The following is a 22,783-nucleotide window of genomic DNA, read 5'->3' as shown; positions in this document are numbered from 1 at the left end:
ACTAGCTTTCACTTCCAGAGGTCTGTGTTCGACCGTGCCTTAAACTTATGGGTAAAATACATCCCAGGGTTTCAGCTGCCCCTTGGGGAATACTGGGGAACACTGGTCCTCTGTATTTTTTATGATCTGGCACATCACAGCCTGGTTTTTAGTCTTTATTGTGAGGCAAAAGATGCACAGGTAGTTTTGGGGGTGTTAAACTCTTGGTATCAGCAATGGCACATTTGCCAGGCTCAGGCCAGTCTGCTTTTTGTATTTTAATTTCATTGTCTTAGGGAGCCTTTTGCCAAGGAAAATACCACCTTACGTGCTGGTAAGTTTGCAAACATCCTGCATGTTGCAGCCAGTCATGGAATCATGGAATGGTTTGGGCTGTAAGGGAACTTAAAGACAATCTCGTTCCACCCCTTGCCATGGGCAGGGACACCTTCCACTAGACCAGGTTGCTCCAAGCCCCCTCCAACCCGGCCTTGGTCATTTCCAGGGATGGGGCAGCCACAGCTTCTCTGGGCAGCCTGTGCCAGGGCCACACCATCCTTCCAGGGAAGAATTTTTTCCCAACATCCTGTCTAAACATAGTCTCTTTCAATTTGAAGCCATTCCCACTTGTCCTGTCACTACAGTTCCTGATGAAGTGTCCCTCTCCGAGGACTCCAAGCTCCTCCCCAGAGCTTGGAGACTGCCATGGATCAGCATTTCCTGGAAATTAGATTTTATTGTATTAAAGAGTTTTTTAAATGATTTTCTTTATCTCTGGGTATAGTATGTAAAGGACAAGAGTGTGGTTTATGGGCTGGGTCCTACTTCATATCCTGTTCCTCCTCTGGCATGTCAGCAGTGGGCAGACTCTCACTTGGCAGAAGTGCCATGTTTTAGGGTCAGAGATGTCACTGGGCTGCCCATGGAAAAGCCAGTCCTTCCCCACGATCCATCCAGGGATCCTCAGACCGAAGCCAAGCTCCCAATGAAATGCCAAAAGCCACCAGGGTGCCACCCCCTCCACCTGGCCGTGGGCTGCCTGAGCCTGCCAGATCCTCACAGGAATGCTGTGCTTGCCACCACCCAGGCTTTTTCCGTGCTTCTAAATGTCAGGTGTCCCCCACCACCCGGGGACGAATCCTTGGAGAGCTCTGCCAAAGGGCTGCATGCCTCACTGGCTATGGGTCTCACTTTCTAGCAAGAGCTAAGCTTTCAAAATACCTTGTAATTCAACTAGGAATTCTGTATATGAACCAGCCCCAAAGCCAAGTCCAGCCTGGGCAGAGATTTGAGATGCTTCCAGGGCACCAAACTTGGAAAAATATCCTAGAAAATGCCACCCTATTGATGTGTCTGAGGGAGAAAGGGAAGGACAGGCGATGTAACATGACCATCCCACTAGCATGTGTCTTAAATTCACAAACAAGGCACAAATGTCAGAGCTGATTAGCTCTTGCCTTGCATTTCCATAAGTAAAGCAGCAATCCCTGTGTGCAGTGGCTTCTCAGGTTTGGGGGGCGATCACCAGGCAGCCTCTCCTTCCCCAGAGCAGCCCTGACATTTGTTCAGCACATTCTCCAGGTCCGTGCTGGCACGGTGTGTGTCCTGCCTGGCTGGAAGTTATTACTGGGAGATTACATTAAAAATAGAAGTGCAGGAGCCAAGACTCACAGACCGAGGAGACGGTAATTCAGTGACTGAGCTTTTCCATTAGAGGGTGCCAGGAACCTACTGTTGCTGCAGACCCCAGGAATCATGGAAAACAGAACTTTGTCCTGTACATTTTGGGACCTGATGAATCCATACCCATTTTTGGAACAATTCTTGTCCTGCCCAAGCAGGCCAACTAAAGTAGAATCACAGAATCATAGAATACCCTGAGTTGTGGGAGGGACCCACAAGGATCATCAAGTCCAACTCCTGGCCCTGCACAGGACAACTCCAAGAATCCCACCATGTGCCTGAGAGCGTTTTCCGAACACTTCTTGTTTAAAATAACTTGCTGAAATGTGTGTGGGGAAGGGTTGATGTGGCAGCTGTAAATCAAAAGCACATCAGCAGGTGACAGCCCACAGCCAGCTCAAGGAGACAAAGCCCAAGGAGACACTGCTGTGTGTGAAGGGTCATCAGCTAGGCGTGGGAGAGGTCTTTACTGGGCTTCATGTGATGCTGATGAAACTTGGGTGAAGTCCAGCATTCCTCGATTTAGGTTGTTCCTGTGGTGTGCAAAAAGCCTTTGCTCAGCCTGGAAATGAGAGTTGTTGGACCCAAACCACAGACCTGCAGGTTGGGGCATCCTTTTGGGTCCTTGTAAAAAAAAGGGGTGACTGACCCTTGCCAGGGGTGTCCTTTGTGTCGTCAGTCTCTCCTCAGAAAACGGAAACATTCCTGCAAAGCTTCCCAGCCCTTCAAATGGGAAATGGGTTTCTCCTGGGTCTCATCTGCACTCTGTGTGTGTTACAGGCAGAGATGTGTTTTGAAGAAGTGAATGTGGAGAACATGTTATCTCAACACTACCAGGGAATTCTGGGTGCTGTTTGAAAGTGGATAGGAAATACTCATTAAAAAAAAGTATAACCCACAAAAATGGTAATTCTAGTGGGAAAAAGTAGTTTGTATGGCTGTCACTTGTGCTCTTCATCTGGTGGTAAGGACTGGGAGTAAAGGATGGGCCCCACCTCCTAGTCTGTCTGCCCCAAATCACCCGCCTCAGGTACAACATGAGCTGCCCAGTTATCAAATGGATTTGCTTCTCTATCCTGGAGAAGCTACTTTGGAGGAGCAGAATAGCCTCAGATCTGGGCTGCATGCAGACACACAGCAGTGTTTTAACCCTTCCTTGGTTGGAGGGGTATGCACAGCTTCCAGCTCTCTAAATATCCTGTATTTGGCCACCGAAACAGGAATTTTTAAAAGAGAAGGCAACCCAGTCATCCCAATTAAGGCTTTTGTAAAGAAATGAATCTGAGAGAGAGCAAGGCAGAGGAGGATGAAAATGTCCTGTTTGGTTTTGAACTTTTGGAAAAACAATTTGAAGATCTACAATTTTTTGGAAGAAGAGTTAATGAAACTATTTGGATCAGTCATAGAACCCCAGAATGGTTTGGGTTGGAAGGGGCCTTAAACCTCATCTTGTTCCACCCCTGCCATGGGCAGGGACATCTTCCACTATCCCGGTTGCTCCAAGCCCTGTCCAACCCGGCCTTGGACACTTCCAGGGATGGGGCAGCCACAGCTTCTCTGAGCAACCTGTGCCAGGGCCTCACCACCCTCACAGGGAAGAATTTCTCCTTAATATCCATCCATCCAACCCTGCTCTCTGTCAGTGGGAAGCCATTCCCCTTTGTCCTGACACTCCCGGTTGTGTGGAGACCCTGGGTGTTCCTCCTGCCCTCAGGGCCACCAACAGAAAGGGCTCACATGGGACACTGCTTGTTCTTCATGGTGCAGCTGCAGGGGGACAGACACTGCTGATAACAATTGGGAAAAGCAAGATGATAGGTATCCCAGTAGATACCTTTGTCCTTGCCCTGCCTCTTGCAGATCCTGAGCCACTTGCCTGTCCAGCACGGGGCTCTTCTGGAGCATGTGGATTTCTGGTGGGCAAGTTAATGAGGGGACAGGAACATTCCTGGGATCAGTGGCTGGAAAGCTACAGGTGATAGTGGTGAGGAGAAGGGGAAGGGAAAGGCATCCAGATCCCAAAGCCCAGCACTCCTTGTCTGTGTGTCACACACTGACAGCTTTTCGTTCAGCCAGCATGGCTCCGGGTTTGGAGCTGTCTGCTCCTGTGTCAGGGAGTGGGTGATTCAGAGCAGATGGGATGAAGGGCCAACTCTGAGCCCCACCAGCAAGACCGGTCCTTGCTTTCCTGACTGGGATTTCAGTGTAAAGCAGGAGCAGCGGTGTCGCAACCACGTGGGTGAGGGCTGTGTCAGCAGCCAGCACACAGCCTGTTTTTTCCCTCATTTTTGGAGGAATCTGGTCCTTCTGAACCCAAAAATTAGCATCGTGTGTCGGCGATCTGTAGCACTCTGATTTCATGGGATAGGAATAGCAGGATCCCAGTGCAGGCACATCCTCGTGGGAAGAGCCACCGACGGATGGGGTCATCTTACATTGCTGGAGTGTCTTTCTTCCCAAAGCGACCCTGAAACATTTTGTGGAGTAAATATAAACCAGAGGTATTTGTGGAGGAGGCTGGGGTGGGATTCATGGCTTGGAGAAGCCCAGCTCAGCAGTTTGGGATAGGAAGGGAAGAAACGACATCTGACTCCCTGGGAGGGAATGCAGGCCAGCAGAGTGTACAGTGCAGCAACTGGCAAACCTGGGGCTTGGCCAAGAAAATAAACATAGGAAATACTTGAGACTGATGAGAACCATGGGCAGCCTGCTCTTGTTTAAAGAGGTTTTTTTGGGACACTGGAACAGATGCCTGTTGCAGACAGAGCAAGATCCCAGCCCAGTTCAAACCTTCATTGACTTCAGCTGGGCCAGGATTTCATTTCAGATGGTTCTGGTTTTTCCCAGGATGTTATTTCCCCTTTTTGGGACAAAGCCCTTTACCACCCTCTGCCCAGCAGGGAAAGCAGGCTGGGGTGATTTTGGAGGTTTGTACAGTGATTTAGGGATGGATCCTATTGGGGCTGAGTGCTGCCAGCACGTCAGTAGGAGCAGAGGCTGCTCTGCAGCACTCCAGAGCTGTGTGTAAGCATTTAGGATCAATAAATCCAGAACTGAAGTCCAAATCTGAGTGCTCAGCAGCTCTGCTAATCAGTTGGGTGCCTGCATGCAGACAGAAAGCCAGTTTCTTCCAAATTTTCACTTCCAACAAATAACTTGGAAGCTTTTCACTCCAGAGTTTGACTTGGGCCCGTTACTTTAAAAATTCAGACCCCTGTATGCTCTCCAGTTTCCTGATGAAGATGGCAGGGCCTGGGGCATTCAAGGTAAATGACAAATTGAATCAGGTCTTCATTTGGCACACACTTTCAGCCTGAGATCTCCAGAATTAACCATCCAAAATTCACAGGGTTTTGAAAATCCTGGTAACCATGAAGGAAGTTTGGAGGGAAAGCTCAAGGAATGCTGGTGAATATGAGCAGAGGGTGAAGGAGGAGCTTGGGGTGTTTGTGAGAAGAAGAGCATTTGTAGGAGGTGGAAGCCCAAGGGAGATTGTATTCTTGGCTGGGAATGAAGCTGAATAAGAAGTGAATGAGATGGAGGACAGGGAAGGGAGCTTCCAGCTCTGCTCCTTTTTGGGAGCTCCATTCATCCCACCGTGTCTGGGATGAGCAGCGGAGTTTCAGTCCAAATCCAGATATTCCCCCTCTTCAGAAGAGTTCCTGGCTGGGATTTATCAGCACCATGTGCTCCTGGGCTCCTGCGTTTCGGCAGAACCAAGGTGTGCATTCCATCACCGTGGAAATTCCAACACCCTCGTGTTGCCCATCCCTGCTGCTCCCCTGCTCTGTGCCCATGGTGTCTCTGACAGTGACAGCTCAGTTAATCTGGTTTAGAATTCTCGGGGCTTGATTTCTGAAAGTCTCGCTGTTCCGGGGCGACGTTCCTTTATCCCTCGCCCTTTCTTTTCCTGCTGGATTATCCCATGTTAATAGGTACCGTGTAATACAGTCTGTTATTAACTACTCCTGAATCCTGCTTGCTGATTCCTTAAGCAGATCTTGAAACCCTGTGAATCTGGCTTTGAGTTTTCTGGAGGTTTGTTTTGTGCTTTGCTTTTTTTTTTTTTCTTTAAACGCGACACATGAAATGTGTAGGGTGACTTTCTACTCTGGCTTTTGGGAAGCAAAGGAACTTCACGTGTTTAGACAGCCCAGACATGCTATTCCAGACTGCAGAGTGCATCTGTTTAAATCCCTACAAAACAGGCTGTAAGAAAGAAACCTTTTTTGAAAACCTACATCAAATATGGAATAAATCCTTCCATAGCTATTTATCTGCCCAGAAAAAAGGGTGCTTGTACACCCATGTGTGACAGTATTTTGTAAGAAAAGAATGTGAGTAATGTCAATTTTTTTACATCGCTGTTTCTTCTCGCTTCACTGAGAGGCATTTCTTCTTTGGTATGAATTATAAATCTCTATTACTACAGTCCAAACAATTCTGGGAACTTCTGCCACTGACTTTCTGAACAGAGGGAAATTCACTGTCCTTCCCATTTACAGGGCTCAAAGCATTTCCAAACATTCATTATTCACATAGGAATTCATACATCAGCATCTCCATTAAACTGAGAGCCTGATCCCTTCTTTCTAATCAGATGCCAGAATACTTGGTTGAGCCTTATATCTTCCATCAAGAACAAATCCCAAGGTTCAGAGCAGCACCTTTTCCGAAGGGTTAGACCAGAGGGAGTGAGTGTTTCTTTCTGACCGTGGCTGGGTGACAGCAGCAGTGCTGCCTTTCTGTGCCACCTCTGGCATTGGTGATGTCAGATATTAGGATTTGGCCCACTGGGAGCTTGAGGAGAAAAAAAAGCGCCATTTTGGCTAATGCTTACAACCCTCAACTTCTACAGTCCTGGAGTTGGAGTTTTTATGAATCACAGAATCATGGAATGGTGTGGGTTGGAAGGGACCTTAAAGCTCATCCCGTGTCGCTACCATGGGCAGAGACACCTTCCACTATCCCAGCTTGCTCCAAGCCCCATCCAACTTGGCCTTGAACACTTCCAGGGATGGGGCAGCCAGAACTTCAACTTCTCTGGGTTGTGAGAATTTTCAGAATTAAAAACAAAGTGACTTTCTGTAGCTGTTAAGAAAAGCCAGAAAAAAACAATCCCCCAAATGCCCCCAAAGCAAAAAATACCCTCTGTGTTGCTTATTTTTTTAAATCTCATGCAGGTTAAAACTCGTCTGAAGATTGAGGTGGGACAGAGGGAGCAGACATGGCTTTTGCTACCAGGTTTGGCAAAGGTTTGGGATGTGACCCTTCCCAGGTGGGCAGGATGAACCCCACATCACCCTCTCCAGCCCTTCCCATCGTCAGGAGGAGCAGCTTTGCCCGTGGCAGTGATGGAGGTGGAATCCAGCATCCCAGCATGCCAAGCCATCCTCCAAAGCAGGTTTCTTCTCCTCACATTATGTCAGCTGCATTTCCTGACAAACCCAGCAGGAGCACACGGGGTGACAGATGTCCCTTAATTATCGGCACCGTTCCCGCTCCTCGGTCTCAGACAGAAAATTCAGAGGCTTGAAATAAAGGCTGTGTTTTGTTTGGTTAATATTGGCTACCTCGGGTTTATTTACAGGCATCTTTCAGCTCTGGAAAATTGGTCACCCTGGGTTTTCTGCCCTGCCAAGGGGTATCCCAGACCTCCACGAGAGTGATGGGAAAGGTGATCAAGGTGCAAAATACAGGGAGATGTGGGCGGCTAGGGAAGCCAAGTCACTTCAAATAAGGGGATTTGCCACCTGGGATGAGATGGGCAGGCTATGTCTTGCTTGAGAAGGATCTGGGGTTTATCATGAACAGAAAGCTCAACACACATTTATTGTAGAGTGATCCAGTAGAATAAAAGGGCAAATGAGACATCCTGGGGGTAAATCACATTGTTTTCCTTTGGTTTTATTTTTCAGTTTCCAAGATCACAATAGGCAAAAACTACCTCTGTCCTTCAGCAAACATCACAGAGGGATGGAGGAGGGAAGGAGGATGAGATGCTACCACCTGCAGAGCCATGCAGTGCTCCTTTTCTCTCTGTATGATACTTCCTTTGTTGGCATTTACATGGAATTGCAGGATGATTTTACTGGATACTCTTGCTGGGTATGTTCCACAACACACAGGAACTCAAATCTGATCATCATTCATTGCTATCCATCCATCACCATGAAATGGCTTTTTTGAAAGAGACTAGGTTTAGATTGGATATTCGGAAGGAATTCTTCCTTGTGAGGGTAATGAGTCCCTGGCACAGGTTGCCCAGAAAAGCTGTGGCTGCCCCATCCCTGGAAGTGTCCAAGGCCAGGTTGGACAGGGCTTGGAGCAACCTGGTCTAGTGGAAGGTGTCCCTGCACATGGCAGGGGGTGGGACCGGATGGTCTTTAGGTCCCTTCCAACCCAAACCATTCTGGAATTCTATTCTGTGATCCATTTACCAGATTATCTAAACCTGCAGCAATATGTGTTTTCCCCCAGCCCAAAAGCCAAATGACCTGAATTACCTGCTCATCTTTCTTTGCCTTTACTGCAAAACACCTCGTGTACACCCCTGCCCCCTCTGCGTCAGCTTCCCCTTGTTTGTCCCTTCCAGCTGATTCCAGCCCTATTCCTTCACTCCTGAAAGCTCATGGAATATCCATGCTTGGAGGAGCTCTCTGCCTCCCTGTGGTTCCCACACTCCCCAGCTCCTTCCTCCAGGCTGCCTGATGGGTGCTGGGAAAAATCCAGGCCTGGGGGAAAAGATCCACCTGCCCACAAGGAAAAAAGCATCATAACACATTTCAGGCTCCCAGCACTGCGAGTCTTCCCTCCCATGTGCTCAGTTGATCAGGATCAGCTTCTTTGCTGCTGTTTTTGTGCCTCTTGATTTCCACATGGAAACTGGCTCTATTTTTACCCGGCTAAAGCTGATTAGATTTGCAGTAATTGGCAGGATAAACAGACACGTCCTGTATGCAGCAGGTTAATGCGATACAGTCAGTGACCACTAAATGCACTCAGCCCATGCCCAGCACAGAGAAGACAATCAAGGTAATTTATTGTACACATGCCTGTAACATGCCCATTAGCCAGCCCTGTCCTTCCTCTCTCTGCAAACCCATTTCCCCTCTGAGGGTTTCTGCACAATGCCAAGCATTTCATCCTTTTCTCCTCAGCTCTTCACAAACCCGCATTAAACCCAAGGACACGTAGGAGTTTCTCTTTCTGGTTAACCCAGGTCTTGGCTTTTGTTGACCTGTGAGATTATGAGCATTGAAGCAGCCACATATTAAAAAAGAAAAATGCTACTTACAACTCGAAGGCTGACCTCTTCCAAGGAATGTAATTTCCCACCATTTCAATCACTTTCATAAGTTACAATCTACAGGAAGATCAGCAGCAGTCCTGCTGCTGCCATATCATTCTGCTCTTTAATTGGTTTTGGGGGTAATTTAGCTAGAGATCAAGTAGAGAAGAGAAAACTTGGGGACAACATCAGGTGATGGTACACTCCTGGAATTCAATTAACTGGGGGAAGGAATGAGCAGGAAACAAAAATGAAAATCATTCCAGTTTCCAAAGCTGCATATTTAGATCTAATGCTGTGAGACCTCAGGAATACTCCGGTGGTTGTGCTTTGTGGTGGCTGCAGCACCTGCTTAATCCAGGAGAGACACGGAAGGTGAGCAATCCTCAAAAAGGGAGGGAGGTGCCTGTTTGTTTAAAAACATTTATATCAAGCTTGATCCCATCCCAGAGGGCTTCTCATCCCTCCAGCTGCTGTAGGATCCTACAGCAGCCCCTGACTCCTTCCCCTGCTGCCAGAGATGTGTTTCTTAGAGAGTCTCATTGTGCAGAGCTCTGAGCTGGTGATAGAGAATAAAACTCTCCTCTTCCTTCATTCCAGATTGCTCTGAACCCCTGCATTTACCTCCATGCTGGTGCCACAGACAGGATATTCAGACCACCTCAGTCACAGATTGGGTTGTCCAACCCAATTCCAGAATGGTTTGGGTTGGAAGGGACCTTAAATATCTTCTAGTTCCAACCCCCTGCCATGGACAGGGACACCTCCACTAGACCAGGTTGCTCTGAGCCCTGTCCACCCTCTTGGACACTTCCAGGGACGGGGCAGCCACAGCTTCTCTGGGCAGCCTGTGCCAGGGCCTCACCACCCTCACAGGGAAGAATTTCTTCCTAATATCCAGTCTAAATCTCTCCTCTTTTGGTTCAAAACCATTCCCCCTTGTCCTATCCCCACTATGGACATGCACTTGCTCACCGCTCACTCCCTGTGTACAGCTGTATTTTGAGCCCTCTCAGTTATGCAGTTTTAATCTTTTTAATGCAAGCTCTGTTGATTTTGTAATTTTTCCTGATCAATCCAAGGCAGGGACCAAGCCAAGGGCTGTGTGGAAGGCTGAGGACATTCCATTGGCATGATTATCTCTGCCTCACACCATCATCATCCCATCGACGAAAGGCGGGGTGCTCCCCACTGCCTGTATCCCTCAAACTCCTGTTTGCCACCCATTGCACCACCCTATTTAATTACCATTTTTTGGCATCACACCACCCTCTTTTAATCATCCAGTTCAGTGCTTGTGGTTCCATTAATTGTCTAAGATCCTTTCCATCCTTAAACACTTCAAATCAGCGGTGTCCTGGTCACTCCTTGGAGTGTGGGTGCGGCGCTGGCTTTTTCACAGTCCTCCAGGACTTCCAATGGCTGTTCCAAGACCTATTGAAACCCACCATTAACTATCCAGACAGCTCCTTGGCCACCTCCTTTACAACTCTCACAAGTTATTCGGATCTGCTGGTTTAAAAATACTGAGCTCCATCAGCTGGATGCTCCTGGGCACTCCTGGAAAGTATTTCATTAGAATGTCTTTTTTCCCACCAAATACCAGGACAAAACCCTCGCTGAGCATTTCTGCCTTTTCTGTGTTATTGATAAATCTTCAATTTCTGGGTAGTATCACCCTCCTGCTAATGCAAAGCTCCTTTTCTTGAAAATCTTGGAAAATATCCTTCTGCCTTTAATTTCTCCAACTTCTCCAGTCTATTAATTACAACCAGTTTCCGTTTTCTTCTTTTTGTGTGTTTATATTTTGTGTGTTAGTTTTGGCGTCTCTTTCACTTCCTTTCCAAGTAGTGTTGGTTATTTTAACAAAGATTTCTGTCTGTGTTGCTGCTTTTTGGGTAAAATATTCTGAAAGGCTTCTCCCTTTTCAACACATTTTTCATTTTAAGTCCTTCTCCAAATTGATCTGACTCGTAATTATTTTCTGATACAGGAAACAAGACCTTTTAAAGTGGCAAGTAAATATATATATTTATATTTATTTATATATATATTACTGCTTTGAGCTTTACTTCATTTGCACATAACAAATGCAATCAATCCATGATGGCCTGTGCCTAGCACAGTAAGAAATCCATCTTCATCTCCAGAGTGAGGATGAATGTGGAATTCCCTCATGTTGGAGGCAATATTTTTTTGCATTAGGAAATTATCTTTTTTATTTCCCCCTGAAATTCTGAGGATATTTTAATACTGGCAGCTCAGGACCTCCAGCATCCATCGCTCACTCTGCATTCCCCAGTGATCCCAAGGTTTTTATTAGATATTATGGATGTGGCTGCTTAAAGAAGCAGAGTGTGTCGAGTCCCTGCTGCTGAGTGGCAGTCTGCTGCAGACCCTTCTTGCCTTATGCTTTATTTCCTGGGATATTGATCCAGAAACCCTCTGGATCATTTATTTCCATGTTGCTAATGACTCAGAACCAGACAGATCTTGGGAGAAGGAGATAATCTGCTCCCAAACCAGTCCCAGTGGGATGCCAGTCAGGACTGGCAGATCAAGACCTCCAAGCATGAGTGGAAATCAAATGGAGAGAGTGGTTATAAACATAGGGCTGCAGTATTCCAGTCAGGAAAAATCTCTGTCACCCCACAGCATTTGGAGTGGAACTGTGGTGTGTATTTAATGGTTGGACTCTTGGATCTTAGAGGTGTATGGAGAGGGACTTTTTGCAAGAGAATGGAGTGACAGGATAAGGGAGGAATGGCTTCCCACTGAAGGACAGCATGTAGATTGGATAGTAGGAAGAAATTCTTCCCTGTGAGGGTGGTGAGGCCCTGGCACAGGTTGCCCAGAGAAGCAGTGGCCACCTTGTCCCTGGAGGTGTCCAAGGCCAGGCTGGATGGGACTTGGAGCAACTTGGTCTAGTGGAAGGTGTCCCTGCCCATGACAGGGGGTGGAACTGGGTGATCTTTCAGGTCCCTTCCAACCCAAACCACTCTAGGATTCTAGGATTCTATTCAGCAATTCCACCTTGTTCCAGTGCTTTTTGTTGCTGCATTTACTTTTCTTTGCATTCTGTCATTTCCTAACTGTATGTTTTTTGGAGCAAGTGTGGACAGGTGCCATCATTCCTCCTCCTTTCCTTTACCAGCCTGACACGTTCCTGGCTTGGCTGGCCATGGTATCCCCAGGAGCTTTTCCCTTTACTCCCTTTGGAGCTCTACAACCCCACCATGGATGGCCTCACCCTTGGAAAACACAAACCTCCCTACACCACCTGAACAACCTGGTATTGAATTCCACACTTAGCTGCCTTTCCCCCTTCTTTCCCTGGGAAACAGGGGTAATGTTTTTAAGACCACTTGGATGTGCTTCCCCTTCAGCATCACTTGGGCATCCCCAGGAGCTGCTGGCAGTTTGGGAGGACCTGCAAAGCATTGTTGCCAGTGCCAAAAACATCCTCCCCCATGGATGGTGGCCCACCAAGACGTCTTCAAATGTCCCCTCACAGCCAGGCTCAGGGAGGCCACCACGCCATCCCTCCTCCTCCTCTCCCCCTCCTCTTTTGTGCTTCACAGGATCAAATTCCCCCTCAAAAAAAGCTGCCTGCCTTCCTGGGATGCTGGAAATGTGTTTCTGGGCAGCTGGGCTTTTGGAGATACATCCTGCTGCTCTCATGCTGAGGATGCAGCAGCAGTGTGGATTCCTCCAGCTAATCCCTTGCTCTGTGGCAGGTATTTTTGCTTCTTAAGCACAGCCAAACTTCCCAGCAGGATTTCTGTGAAGGCCGGGTCTCCCCAATGCCCTGCACTTGTCTTTCTGAACCATTTGGTACATCAAAACCAGTTGCCTGCCTTCATCCCAATCCTTCCCTGCATCCCCATCCCTCCCTGAGCTGCTCCTTGGGCTGGGCTCCTGTTCAGCTGGGATTCTGCACACCAGGTGGGATGGGACTGGAAATCTGTGCCTTTCCACCAGTTTTTTCTTCTGAAAGACACACCAGGAACAGGCAGGAACTAATTTTATTCTCTGTATTTTGCATCACTCCCTCTGCCCAATCCTATTTTTTCTTCCCCCATCCACACTCAGTGACTTATCATAAGCTGATTTGCTTTTCATTGTATTTTTTCATCATTATTCTTTTATCCCAAACTTCGTCTCACTCATCCCCTCATCCACATCTGCATCAGGTATTTAAAGAAACAATTTGTCAGCCCTATCTAACGCTGCCTGTACCTTTTGGGGAAAAGTCTCTGGAATTAGGCAAATGTACTGGAGAAATCCAGCAGCCCAGTTAAAGACCCGACATGGCAGCATAACTGGAAGTAAACTTGGCACTCACCAGTGGCAGGAGCATCTTCCACAGGGAAAAACCTGCTGGCATTCAGGGTGTGAAATCTAATCTGGAATTTCCTCTCAACCTCCTGCACATCAGCAGCACCAAGGAAATATGAACTGGTCTGGAAAGGACTCCCCAGGGCAGCAAAAATTGCAGCTGACTGGGGCATGAGTTTTTATTTTAAACTAAATCCTGACCTTTGGATAAAGTCAGGGAAAATAAAGTTTATTTGGGGATAGACTCGGGGACACCAACGTGGCTGTGTCGTGGTTGGCCACCACTCCATGATCACCCTGGCATCTGTAATTGTCCATCCAGCCCCTTCATCTGGTGTTCCCACAATCATAGAGTCGTGGAATCATGGAATGGTTTGGGTTGGAAGGGACTTTAAAGTTCATTCGTTCCACTGCCATGGGCAGGGACACCTTCCACCAGCCCAGGTTGCTCCAAGAGCCGTCCAACCTGGCCTTGGACACTTCCAATCTGCTTTGTTTGGCTTCCAAGATGGCTTTTAGCAATTTTTGGAGCCTCCTGAAGCCCATCTTAAACCCTTTAAGAACCAAAATGGCCCTTTCTGAGCAAACCCTCCACTCCAGCCACTGGACACCACTAGAACCTATGGAGACACCACAAAACCTAAATCAGGTCATGAACAGAAGATGTAACACGTGGCTTCATTTTTAGTGTGGGACCTGCCCATTCATCAGACACAAAGGTGCTGTTTCCAAAATAACATTCATTTTAAAGCCATGCACCATCCTGATAACGCTTGTCACTAATAGATCCCATTCTCCCCTTCCCAAGCAGATTATTAGGAATTTCTTTTTCACCAGGTACTATTAAACATGGTGTTATTTTAAACACTTGTTTTATGAGGAGCAGCATCCCATGTTGGTCAGAGGGGTACCACACCTTGGTGCTTGCACAGCTGTTTGCCTCTGATCCCTACATCCCATGAAATCCCCCCAAAGGAATAGCTGGCCAATAATTAGTGGGCTAACTACCATGTAAAATGACTGTAACTGTCTAAAACTACTGAGAAAGCAACAGAAGGGGACTGGAATTTCTTTTTTTCCCTGCCAAAATTTTTATATGCATTTAAGCAACTTCAGTTATAGTGTTTTTCTTGGAAAGTTTGGGGGTTTCCACCCAAATTCTCCCTCCATGAAAAAAAAAAAATGGGAGTTTGCTGTTGTCAAAAAATGCAGTACCTGAAGTGCAGGATTTTTAGGGAAGAAAACAACAACAACCCCACAATGTATAATGAGTACAGCTCCTGCCATTCACAAAGGACTCAGCGTAGTTTGAAAAACCATTTTCAACTGGAAAAAAATGCTTCAGTGGGAAAATTTCCACCCACTCTGGTTGCATCTTTTCCCTCCAGCTCCAAGAGAGAGGAAGGTTTTCTTCCAGAGGAGGGTGGTGATGTGTTTCCATGGATGGACAAGAACATGCATCGATAGAGAAAAAAAACAACTGAGTGGGAAGACACAGCCTGAAACTTCCTCCTGGGTGGGCAACGTGGCAGGGACTGAGCACAACAAGCCCTTCCAGGGGGGATGCACAGCCTAAATCCCGTGGGTTTCCATTGTATGGTTTATTTTTTGTCTTGGAGTCCTGACCAATCTGGGTCTGGAATCCAAGTCTTGGCTCAAAACAAGCGCTCCAGTAACACTGGAGGATGCAGGATGCATCTGCCACTGGAGATGGCAGGATGCAAATCCGAGCCGGTGTGTGATTTTTGGGAAGAGCTGTGGTTTCATACATCACCCAGATTTTGCTTTATAAGCACTTGTGAGCATCTTTTTAATTATTCTCAAACAGAGCTCCCCCTTTAATATTTGTGTACTAATACAGGGGTGTATTAACACAAACAGAGAGGTGTGTCAGGCACAGGGACCTGCACAGACACCCCGATGCTGCAAATATTGGGCACGTTTAGAGCCGAGGAGATGCACCACCGGACCAGGACCCCGCGAAACGCCACTGCCTGGGGAGGATTCCACATCTCCGGCGATCCCAGGGAAAAAAAATAAATATCTGCAGACCAGACCGGTGAGGGCCTCCCGGTGGACTGGGAGGACCCCGTAGGGATGCTGTGTTGGAGGGAGGGGACCAAGGTGCGCCGCAGCCCCGCTGGATGGGGATAGAGCCCAGACCGCTGCCATAAATCCCGAGCGCTGCCATCCCCCCCGGAGCGACAGCACGGCCTTTTCATGAATAAATAATCCGTGTTGCAGTTGCGGTGTGCCGGACCCGGCTCGGAGCAGAGTCTGCCCGGAGACCTGGCGGTGGCGGAACGAGGCGTTTGGCCCTTTCCCGGTGTCCACCCGCCCACCCACCTGCCAACGGGGCCCCCCGGCTCCGGCGGGGGATGTCGGCCCCTCGTCGCACCCGAGGAGCAGCGGGAGAGAGGCGGGAGAGGGGCGGGGGAGAGACGAAGGGATAAAAAAAAAAAATCCAGGAGCATCCCGCGAGTCTGCGGGGGGCTAGGGCCCTGCTGGGGTGGGAGGCGAAGGCGACGCAGTTCCTGTCTCTTTAAATCCACTCTGAGCCCGGCGCCGGGAGCTGAGGCAGAGCAGAAAGCCCAGGATCCTGCTCATTAATAAGCGGGATTTATCCCCGTAGGGAGCCGGGAAGGAGCGGTGGGGGGAGGCCGCGGGGCGAGCCGAGGCCCCTTTGCAACCCCGCAGCCCCTCGCCCCGGCATCCAGCCTCGCCGCGAGCATCCTCCGGCCGGGATGCGGGATCCGCCGGGCGCGGCGAGCGGGTCCCCCCGGGAGTGAGGTTTGCGGCGGGGGAGCGGCGCGGGGGAGGCGGCCGGGGGAGGGTGTGCGGGGCGCGGGGCGTGCGCGGTGCGGGAGCGGCCGGGGAGCCGTGCGGGAGGGCGGCGGAGGAGGCACCGCATTGCTGCTGCTGCTGCTGCCGCTGCCGAGCCCCGCGATGCCGCCGCGCCCGCCGCTGCCCCCGGCCCTGCGCCCCAGCCAGCCCGGCCGGCGGCGGGGGGCTCCGTGGGGGCTCTGAGCATCCCCCCCTCCGGGGCTGCCCAGCGCTCGCTTTTTTCCCTTTTTTTTTTTTTTTTTTTATCTCTTCTCTTGGCATTGGCCTCTTTTTTTTTTCTTTTTCTTTCCTCCTTTTCCCCCACCCCCGTTCCCTGCCTTGGATGGTTTTTAGGTGGAGTCGTTTGCACCAAAACCCAATAGCTGCTGCTGTTCTTGCTGCTATTTTTTTTTTTTTTTTAATGATCCTGTTTCCACAGCAGGGGAAGAGAGAACTGATCCTCAACATACTCCCAGAGAATGAATAATCACAAGAAACTGGCTTAAGCAGCTCCCTGGATCTGGTGCATGATTTCGATTGAGTTTGATTTGGTTTAATTTTTTTATTTTTGTTTATATTTTTTTCCCCAAGTCATCGTTCGTGTTTTATTTTCTTCATTTCTTCCTATTTTTTTTTTTCACCTTTTGGGAGATTTGCAAACCGAATTACATGCATGTCCAGTGGGGGAAGGTTTAATTTTGACGATGGAGGGTCGTACTGTGGAGGCTGGGAGGACGGAAAGGCTCATGGCCATGGAATCTGTACCGGCCCGAAGGGTCAAGGTGAATATTCGGGCTCCTGGAGTCACGGCTTTGAGGTGCTGGGGGTCTACACTTGGCCCAGTGGCAACACTTACCAGGGCACCTGGGCGCAGGGCAAGCGCCATGGCATTGGCATGGAGAGCAAAGGGAAGTGGGTGTACAAAGGAGAGTGGACCCATGGATTTAAGGGACGGTACGGGGTCCGAGAATGCACTGGAAACGGGGCCAAGTACGAAGGCACCTGGAGCAATGGATTACAGGATGGCTACGGGACAGAGACCTACTCGGATGGAGGTAGGTGTCCATTGATCCCTTCCTGGGGTGGTGATGGGGTACAGACCTCCAAACAGGGACCCTGGGTTTAGGTTGGAGTCTGTGAGTTTGCAACCTGCTGGCTTGGAGCGAGGGATGCTCCCACCCCGCAGGAAACGAGGAACCAGCCCAGCGTGGCACCAGCCCAGCTCTTTGCCACAGGTAGCCCCATATGTCCAGCGGGTCTCTGGGCACCAGGTCCTCCCCCCTTCCTGTCCTCAACCTAGTTTTTGGGGAGGGGAATTGGCTGTGCTGGTGGAGGGATGCCCAGCTCTGGCCCAGAGGGGTCAGAGAATGGGGTGGGCCAAGCCATGGGGAGACAACCCAAGTTGCACATGGCAGTTCTGACTGCACCACTGGAACCTGTAGGATTTGCATGGATGCAACGCGGGGAAGGATGGAGGCAAACTGTGTCTGGGGGATCCAGGGCAGATGGGGGTAGCTCTAGTGCTGCCACTGCTTCCAACGAGGGGCCTTGGGTGTTTGCACATCCCCCAGCCCCTCCAAAGGCAGCCCCACACTTAATAATACCAGGGAAAAGACTTTAATTCAGACAAGAGTCTTACATTCCTAGTTTACGGCTTAATGCTTAGCGTAGGGGCTCAGAGGGATCACCAGAGCTATTCTCTGCCGTCAACACGGCTTAACGAGATGCTGAGGGGAAACTGGGATTAGATAAAAAACAAGAAAACCCAATTGGAGTGATCAAACCCCAAAAAATTGCTGGACTAACAAGCTTTAAGGCTGAACTGGGAGAAACAGCTGGTGCTGTGCTGTAAGTGGCTGTATCATCCTCTCTCATGGTTTGTGGCTACTTCCATCGGAATTGCCTCCATAATCCAAGGCAGGCCTACCTGCCGGCAGCCAGAGGCATCCGGCACCACTGCCCCCTTGTTTTCCTGGGAACCGTGGCCATCCAAAGCAGGCTCATCGATTATTTTTAAGATGTTTTGGTTTTCCATACGGCTACTTTGAGGAAATTGCAGTCTCGGTGAGCTCCATCACAGCCCTTCCTGAAAGGTGCTGCAAGACCTTTCTCTGGAAAACCCAGTTTGCTGCCTTGTGGTTGTACAGGGAGGAGAGGTTAAACCTCACCTGCAGCTGCTTTTTCATGCTCTAGAAGGGAGAGGCGCAACCGTCTCCGGATTTTTAATGATAATTTTGTGCTGGTGGCTTTGTCCTAAAGGAAAATAGAGCTGCAACCTTTTGTTTCAGCTGCATGGAATGATGCTGGGGTCTGATCTGGAATCTAGCGGGTGTGTGTTTGGAAGCCATCAATAAATCCCAGCAGTCCTTCAGTCGAGGATAAAGCTTGAGCAGGGAATAATTGCAGTCTCCCACGTTCAAGGCGGTCAGGAGGGGATGTGGGGGGGGTTCTGCGTGCTCCCAACGTGGGTGCTGTCTCCTCCTGGCACCCAGCCCTTGCCTGGGAGGTTTGTGGGAGGACAAACAGAAGTCTGGACAAACTACAGGTCTCTGAGGGCTGGGTGTTGCAGGGCTGGCCCTGTCCTCGGCCATGCACGTTCCCCTACCCTGCTGCGCTCCCCATCCTCTACAGGGTAGTGTTTTTAGGGAGGAACATGGGGAGCATCCCACACTAGGGTGGCTAAGCAGCAATTTCAGTGTTTTCTGAGAACCTACCAGAAGGAAAGAGCTTTTTCTTCCATCTTGTCCAGCCAGCCCGCCTTCCCGGTGTTTGGGGACCGATATCATGTGTTTGTGATTTCAGGAGGAGGGAAGAGGATCAGTGTGGGGAAAGGGCACGGTGTCTGTGGCAAAATGGTCCTCATGGGACTCTCAAACCCTCTGAGGAGGAAGGGATGCTGTGCTGGGGAAATGCAAAGCAATGGGACCTGTGGACACCCCAGCAGGCTCTTCCACACCAGGTTCCCTCATCCCAGTTGGGCCAGAACCCAGCTGGAATGTCACTTCCACCGACTCAACTCCAAGCACCGAGAAGCCATATCCCTTTCCTGGTTGCCTGGCTCCATTCTGGCTAGAAAACACCAAAGTTGGGTATCTCCAGCCTTTTGAGCGCCAAACCTTGCTGAACTTTGTGTGTTTGGGTCCCAGAGGCCGCTGAGTGCGGGAGCAGTGCTGGGTGGCACCAAGGAGGCAACTGTTGGGAAGGATGTTTCTCATTAATCTCTTCAAGTTATTACCTCCATCAAACTGAAGTATCCAAGAATCCTCGCCCCAGCATCTGTCACTTGCCACCCACAGATAAATATTCATCCCTTGCACATTATTTTTTTTTAGCTCCTCAGCCATGGCTGAGGGGCTGGGTCCCCAAATGCGCAGCGAGGCTCGGGAAGCGAGATGCCCCAGAATCCATGGATTCACTCCAATTTTACCATTCCCTCGCACAACAGTGGGTAAGGGAACACCTCCAGCGCTATCTTGGGGAGCAATATTTTTGATGGGCACGTGTTGATGTGTTGGGTGGAGGGGATGGCACGCAGTGGCCTGGGCTGCGTTGTCACCCCCCGTCCCCTGGGCGCCGTCCCCTGCCCTGCCGGGTGCTCGCACTGCCCCACACACCCCCAGGCAGCGCTTCCCCCAGGCACAGCTTGCAGCTCTCACACCTCCCACGCCACACGCTGGGCACACACACGCCTCTCCTCCCCACACCACGCCGCCGCCTCGCCCCCCGCTCCCCTTCCCACACACACGTGGTCAGCCCCCAGCGCTCCCTGACCCCTGCACACGCCAGGGGAATGCAAACCGTGTTCCCTGAGCTGTGTGGATTCATGTCCATCAACACAGACCTATTGCAGAGCCCACGTAAGCAAACAGAGCCCTGCTGCTCTCCCAGAAGCCCACGCTTTGCCAAATCTCCCCGGCACGCCTGACCCACGGCCCCGCACCTGCGGCACTGTCCTGTTGTTCCCTGTACACGCTCACCCCCTCGGACCTCCCCAAACCACAACACTGCTGACATGTCCTTATCTTTTTGCCAAAAAATCCCTGCCACCTTCTGCCCCCTCCAGAAGCACCCTGATATTACATAAACCAGGCTCCCGAGGATTGCTTCAGTTGGATGCTGGAGTTGCACCGCTCGTTTGCTGGGTCTGATTCATCCCAGCTCCAGAGTGGGAGCAGGATTACTCCCTTTCTTCAGGTGGAAGGGGCTGCATCTACCTGGATCAACCTGGATCAGATGTGAGCTGGAGCTGCTCCCAGTAGCTCTGGTGGAACCTCTCAGGGGCAGAGGGTTGGAGACCCTCTTTCGAGCAGGTCTGGAGATCTGGAGATGTCTCAGTTGGTACTTTCTGTACCTCCTCGGACACTTTGGGAATGCTCAGTAATTTCACCCTGGGGACAGTTGGAGTTGTAGCTACAGGCTTCCCATGGGAATCCTTGGGCTCTGTGTTGGGTTTGGGTTTAGCTGCTGAAACCATGGTTGTGGGGGTGGATGAAGGAAGAAGCCCCAAATCAGCATTTTGCCCTTTCCATCCCTGCCAACGCTGTTTTTATCTTCCCTCCACCTCTTCCCAGAGGAGCAGCTGGGATCCAAGACTGGACAGGGGCTTGGGGGAGGGGACCAGCCCCCTTCCAGGTGCTCGGTGCCCAGCAGCCCTGCTGCCACCCCTCTCCCAATCCGAATCTCACATGCTCCCCAAATCCTTGTTCCTCGGGAGGGCTACCCCGAAAGGGCCGGGTGGTCGCACCGTGGTGTTCATCTTGTGTAATGCTCTGTGCCCACTCACCTCAGTGAATCATCCCTTTGATAGGTGAGGGAAATATAATTAGTGTTTGCATTGTTAGCGCCGCCTGAGTAGGCAAGTGGGTTTTCTTGGCCCGGGCTGGGAAATTTTCCTGCGCTGGGGAGAGGGAAGGGGAGCAGTGGGAGCTACTGGGTGGGTCCCTCCCAGCCTGTCTCGCCCGGGCAGGAGCCGTGGTGGCTCCATGTCCCACTTTCCCACCCCTGCAGTGGCACCAGTGACACCTCTCTTAGCAGGTGCACCAGGAGCTACCAACCAAATGGCTTTGGGATAGTTGAGGAGGTGGAAAACATGAAACACTTTGCAAAAGCAGATCCCTTGCCAGCGTAAAGGGCTGCTCCGGGGGGATGAACTGGGAATGCTGTGTCTGGGAAGGGGCCACAGCCCCTCACCTGAGCTGAGATGTGGTTTGGGAGGAACCACCACCAGCCAGTGCTGCAGGGTTGGAACAAGATGATCTTTAAGGTCCCTTCCAACCCAAACCAATCTGGGATTCCATGATCCAGTGCCACCATGGCAGCGGTCTCGTCCCTCTCACCATACCAGCGTTTTACTGGGTTCCTGTGCAGGGAACCAGCAAGCAAGGGCAAATTTCCATAAGGATCTATTCATAGCACGGATGTCAGAATTACCTTAAAAGTACCAGCTCTTCTCTTGTTTTGCTGTCGGGAAGGAATTGTTGATGCACTTCAAATAGTGGGCGGAAACAAGCAAATACAAGTGTGCCCTGATCCTCGATCCCGGTTCCTGCAGGATCCAGACACAGCCATAGCTGGTCCTATCAACCCCCTCAGAACTTGAAAATTAATTAAAAAAACTCAGAACTTTGTTGATGAAGCATCTGGCTGTCTAGATTTGGTACAGAAGCTGCCCACAGTGGCTCTAGGAGGGCAAATCCGGAGACATCAGGACCTGCCGAGCACAGAAAAATGAATCAAAATACTAAATGAAGATTCTGACCAGCCTCATTAAAAAGAAATGATATGAACTCATGGTAATTACTTATCTCACTGGAACATGCTGCTTAGTTTCAGGTACAGCTCAGGACAGAGGAAGAAGGATTTTGACCCCAGGGAAAAGTACATGAGATAGAAATTGCCAGACGGGCTTCAGACCCTCACTCCATCTTCCCAAGTATTTTATCCAGCACCAGGGGATGGTGAATGACCCCAACTTTGGGAACCCCCTCAGACACCTTTCCCTGACCCATAATAGAGGGGAACTTAAGTCCTGAAGCACAGTTTTCATATAATTTCACTGGGGTGGGTTTCTCATGGCTTTTCATGCAAATCTCAGGATATTTGCATGTGATTTGATATCCCATGGGGCTCCTCGTGGTTGGGTGACATCTGCTCCTGGAGCTGAACATTTTTTATTTTTTTTTTTTCCTTAGAAGCTCCAGCTTGTGGAATCATGTGATTTTGCAAGATTTTCAGCTTTGGTTTCGAAGCAAGGTTTCCACCCAGGCTATTGCAGAAAAGTCATTCTTACAGGCTTGGGAACCAGCAGCCGAGAGCTAAAAATGCCTCCTATTTAAAAATGCCTCAATTTTAAAATGAACCTGATGAATTTTGAATGCTTTGAGTCAGGTAATGCTGACGTAGATGAATGAGCTGTATTAATGTAGGCATGACTTGAAGATAGAGGAGCTGGGCAGGATGAGGTTGGTGATGGTCTTTTAGGGGGGAGTGCTGTGGTTTAGCATCTGTCTTGTGAATTTTGGCAGTTGTTGCCTGTTTGGGGTCTGGTTTTAGCATTGATTGAAATCCTGACCAAGAAAGTAATTTTTTTGCAGGAGTTTGCAGTAGTTACAGGGGAGTCTTGATGCTAATTTACCATGCAAAAAAGCTGTTTAATTTACAATTAAAGCA

At 49.7% G+C, this 22,783-nt stretch overlaps 1 protein-coding gene across 1 annotated transcript in view; it reads left to right on the top strand.

Annotated features, from left to right (window-relative positions):
- The first annotated feature begins 16,465 nt into the window (after positions 1–16,465).
- The window catches only part of JPH3 (junctophilin 3), a 54,733-nt gene continuing 48,415 nt past the window's right edge, over positions 16,466–22,783 (top strand). The window contains exon 1 of the mRNA XM_027737891.2: positions 16,466–17,169. Within this exon, the coding sequence (XP_027593692.1) occupies positions 16,788–17,169 (382 nt within the window). The 5' untranslated portion in view covers positions 16,466–16,787. The remainder of the gene's footprint in view (positions 17,170–22,783) is intronic.

This window comes from Pipra filicauda, unplaced genomic scaffold (assembly GCF_003945595.2).
Source record: "Pipra filicauda isolate LSUMZ 115617 unplaced genomic scaffold, ASM394559v2 scaffold415_size613988_pilon, whole genome shotgun sequence".
In the NCBI taxonomy this organism is placed as follows: Eukaryota; Metazoa; Chordata; class Aves; order Passeriformes; family Pipridae; genus Pipra; species Pipra filicauda.
The sequence above is the reverse complement of the archived record's forward strand: the minus strand, read 5'-3'. Positions and strand labels throughout refer to the sequence as shown.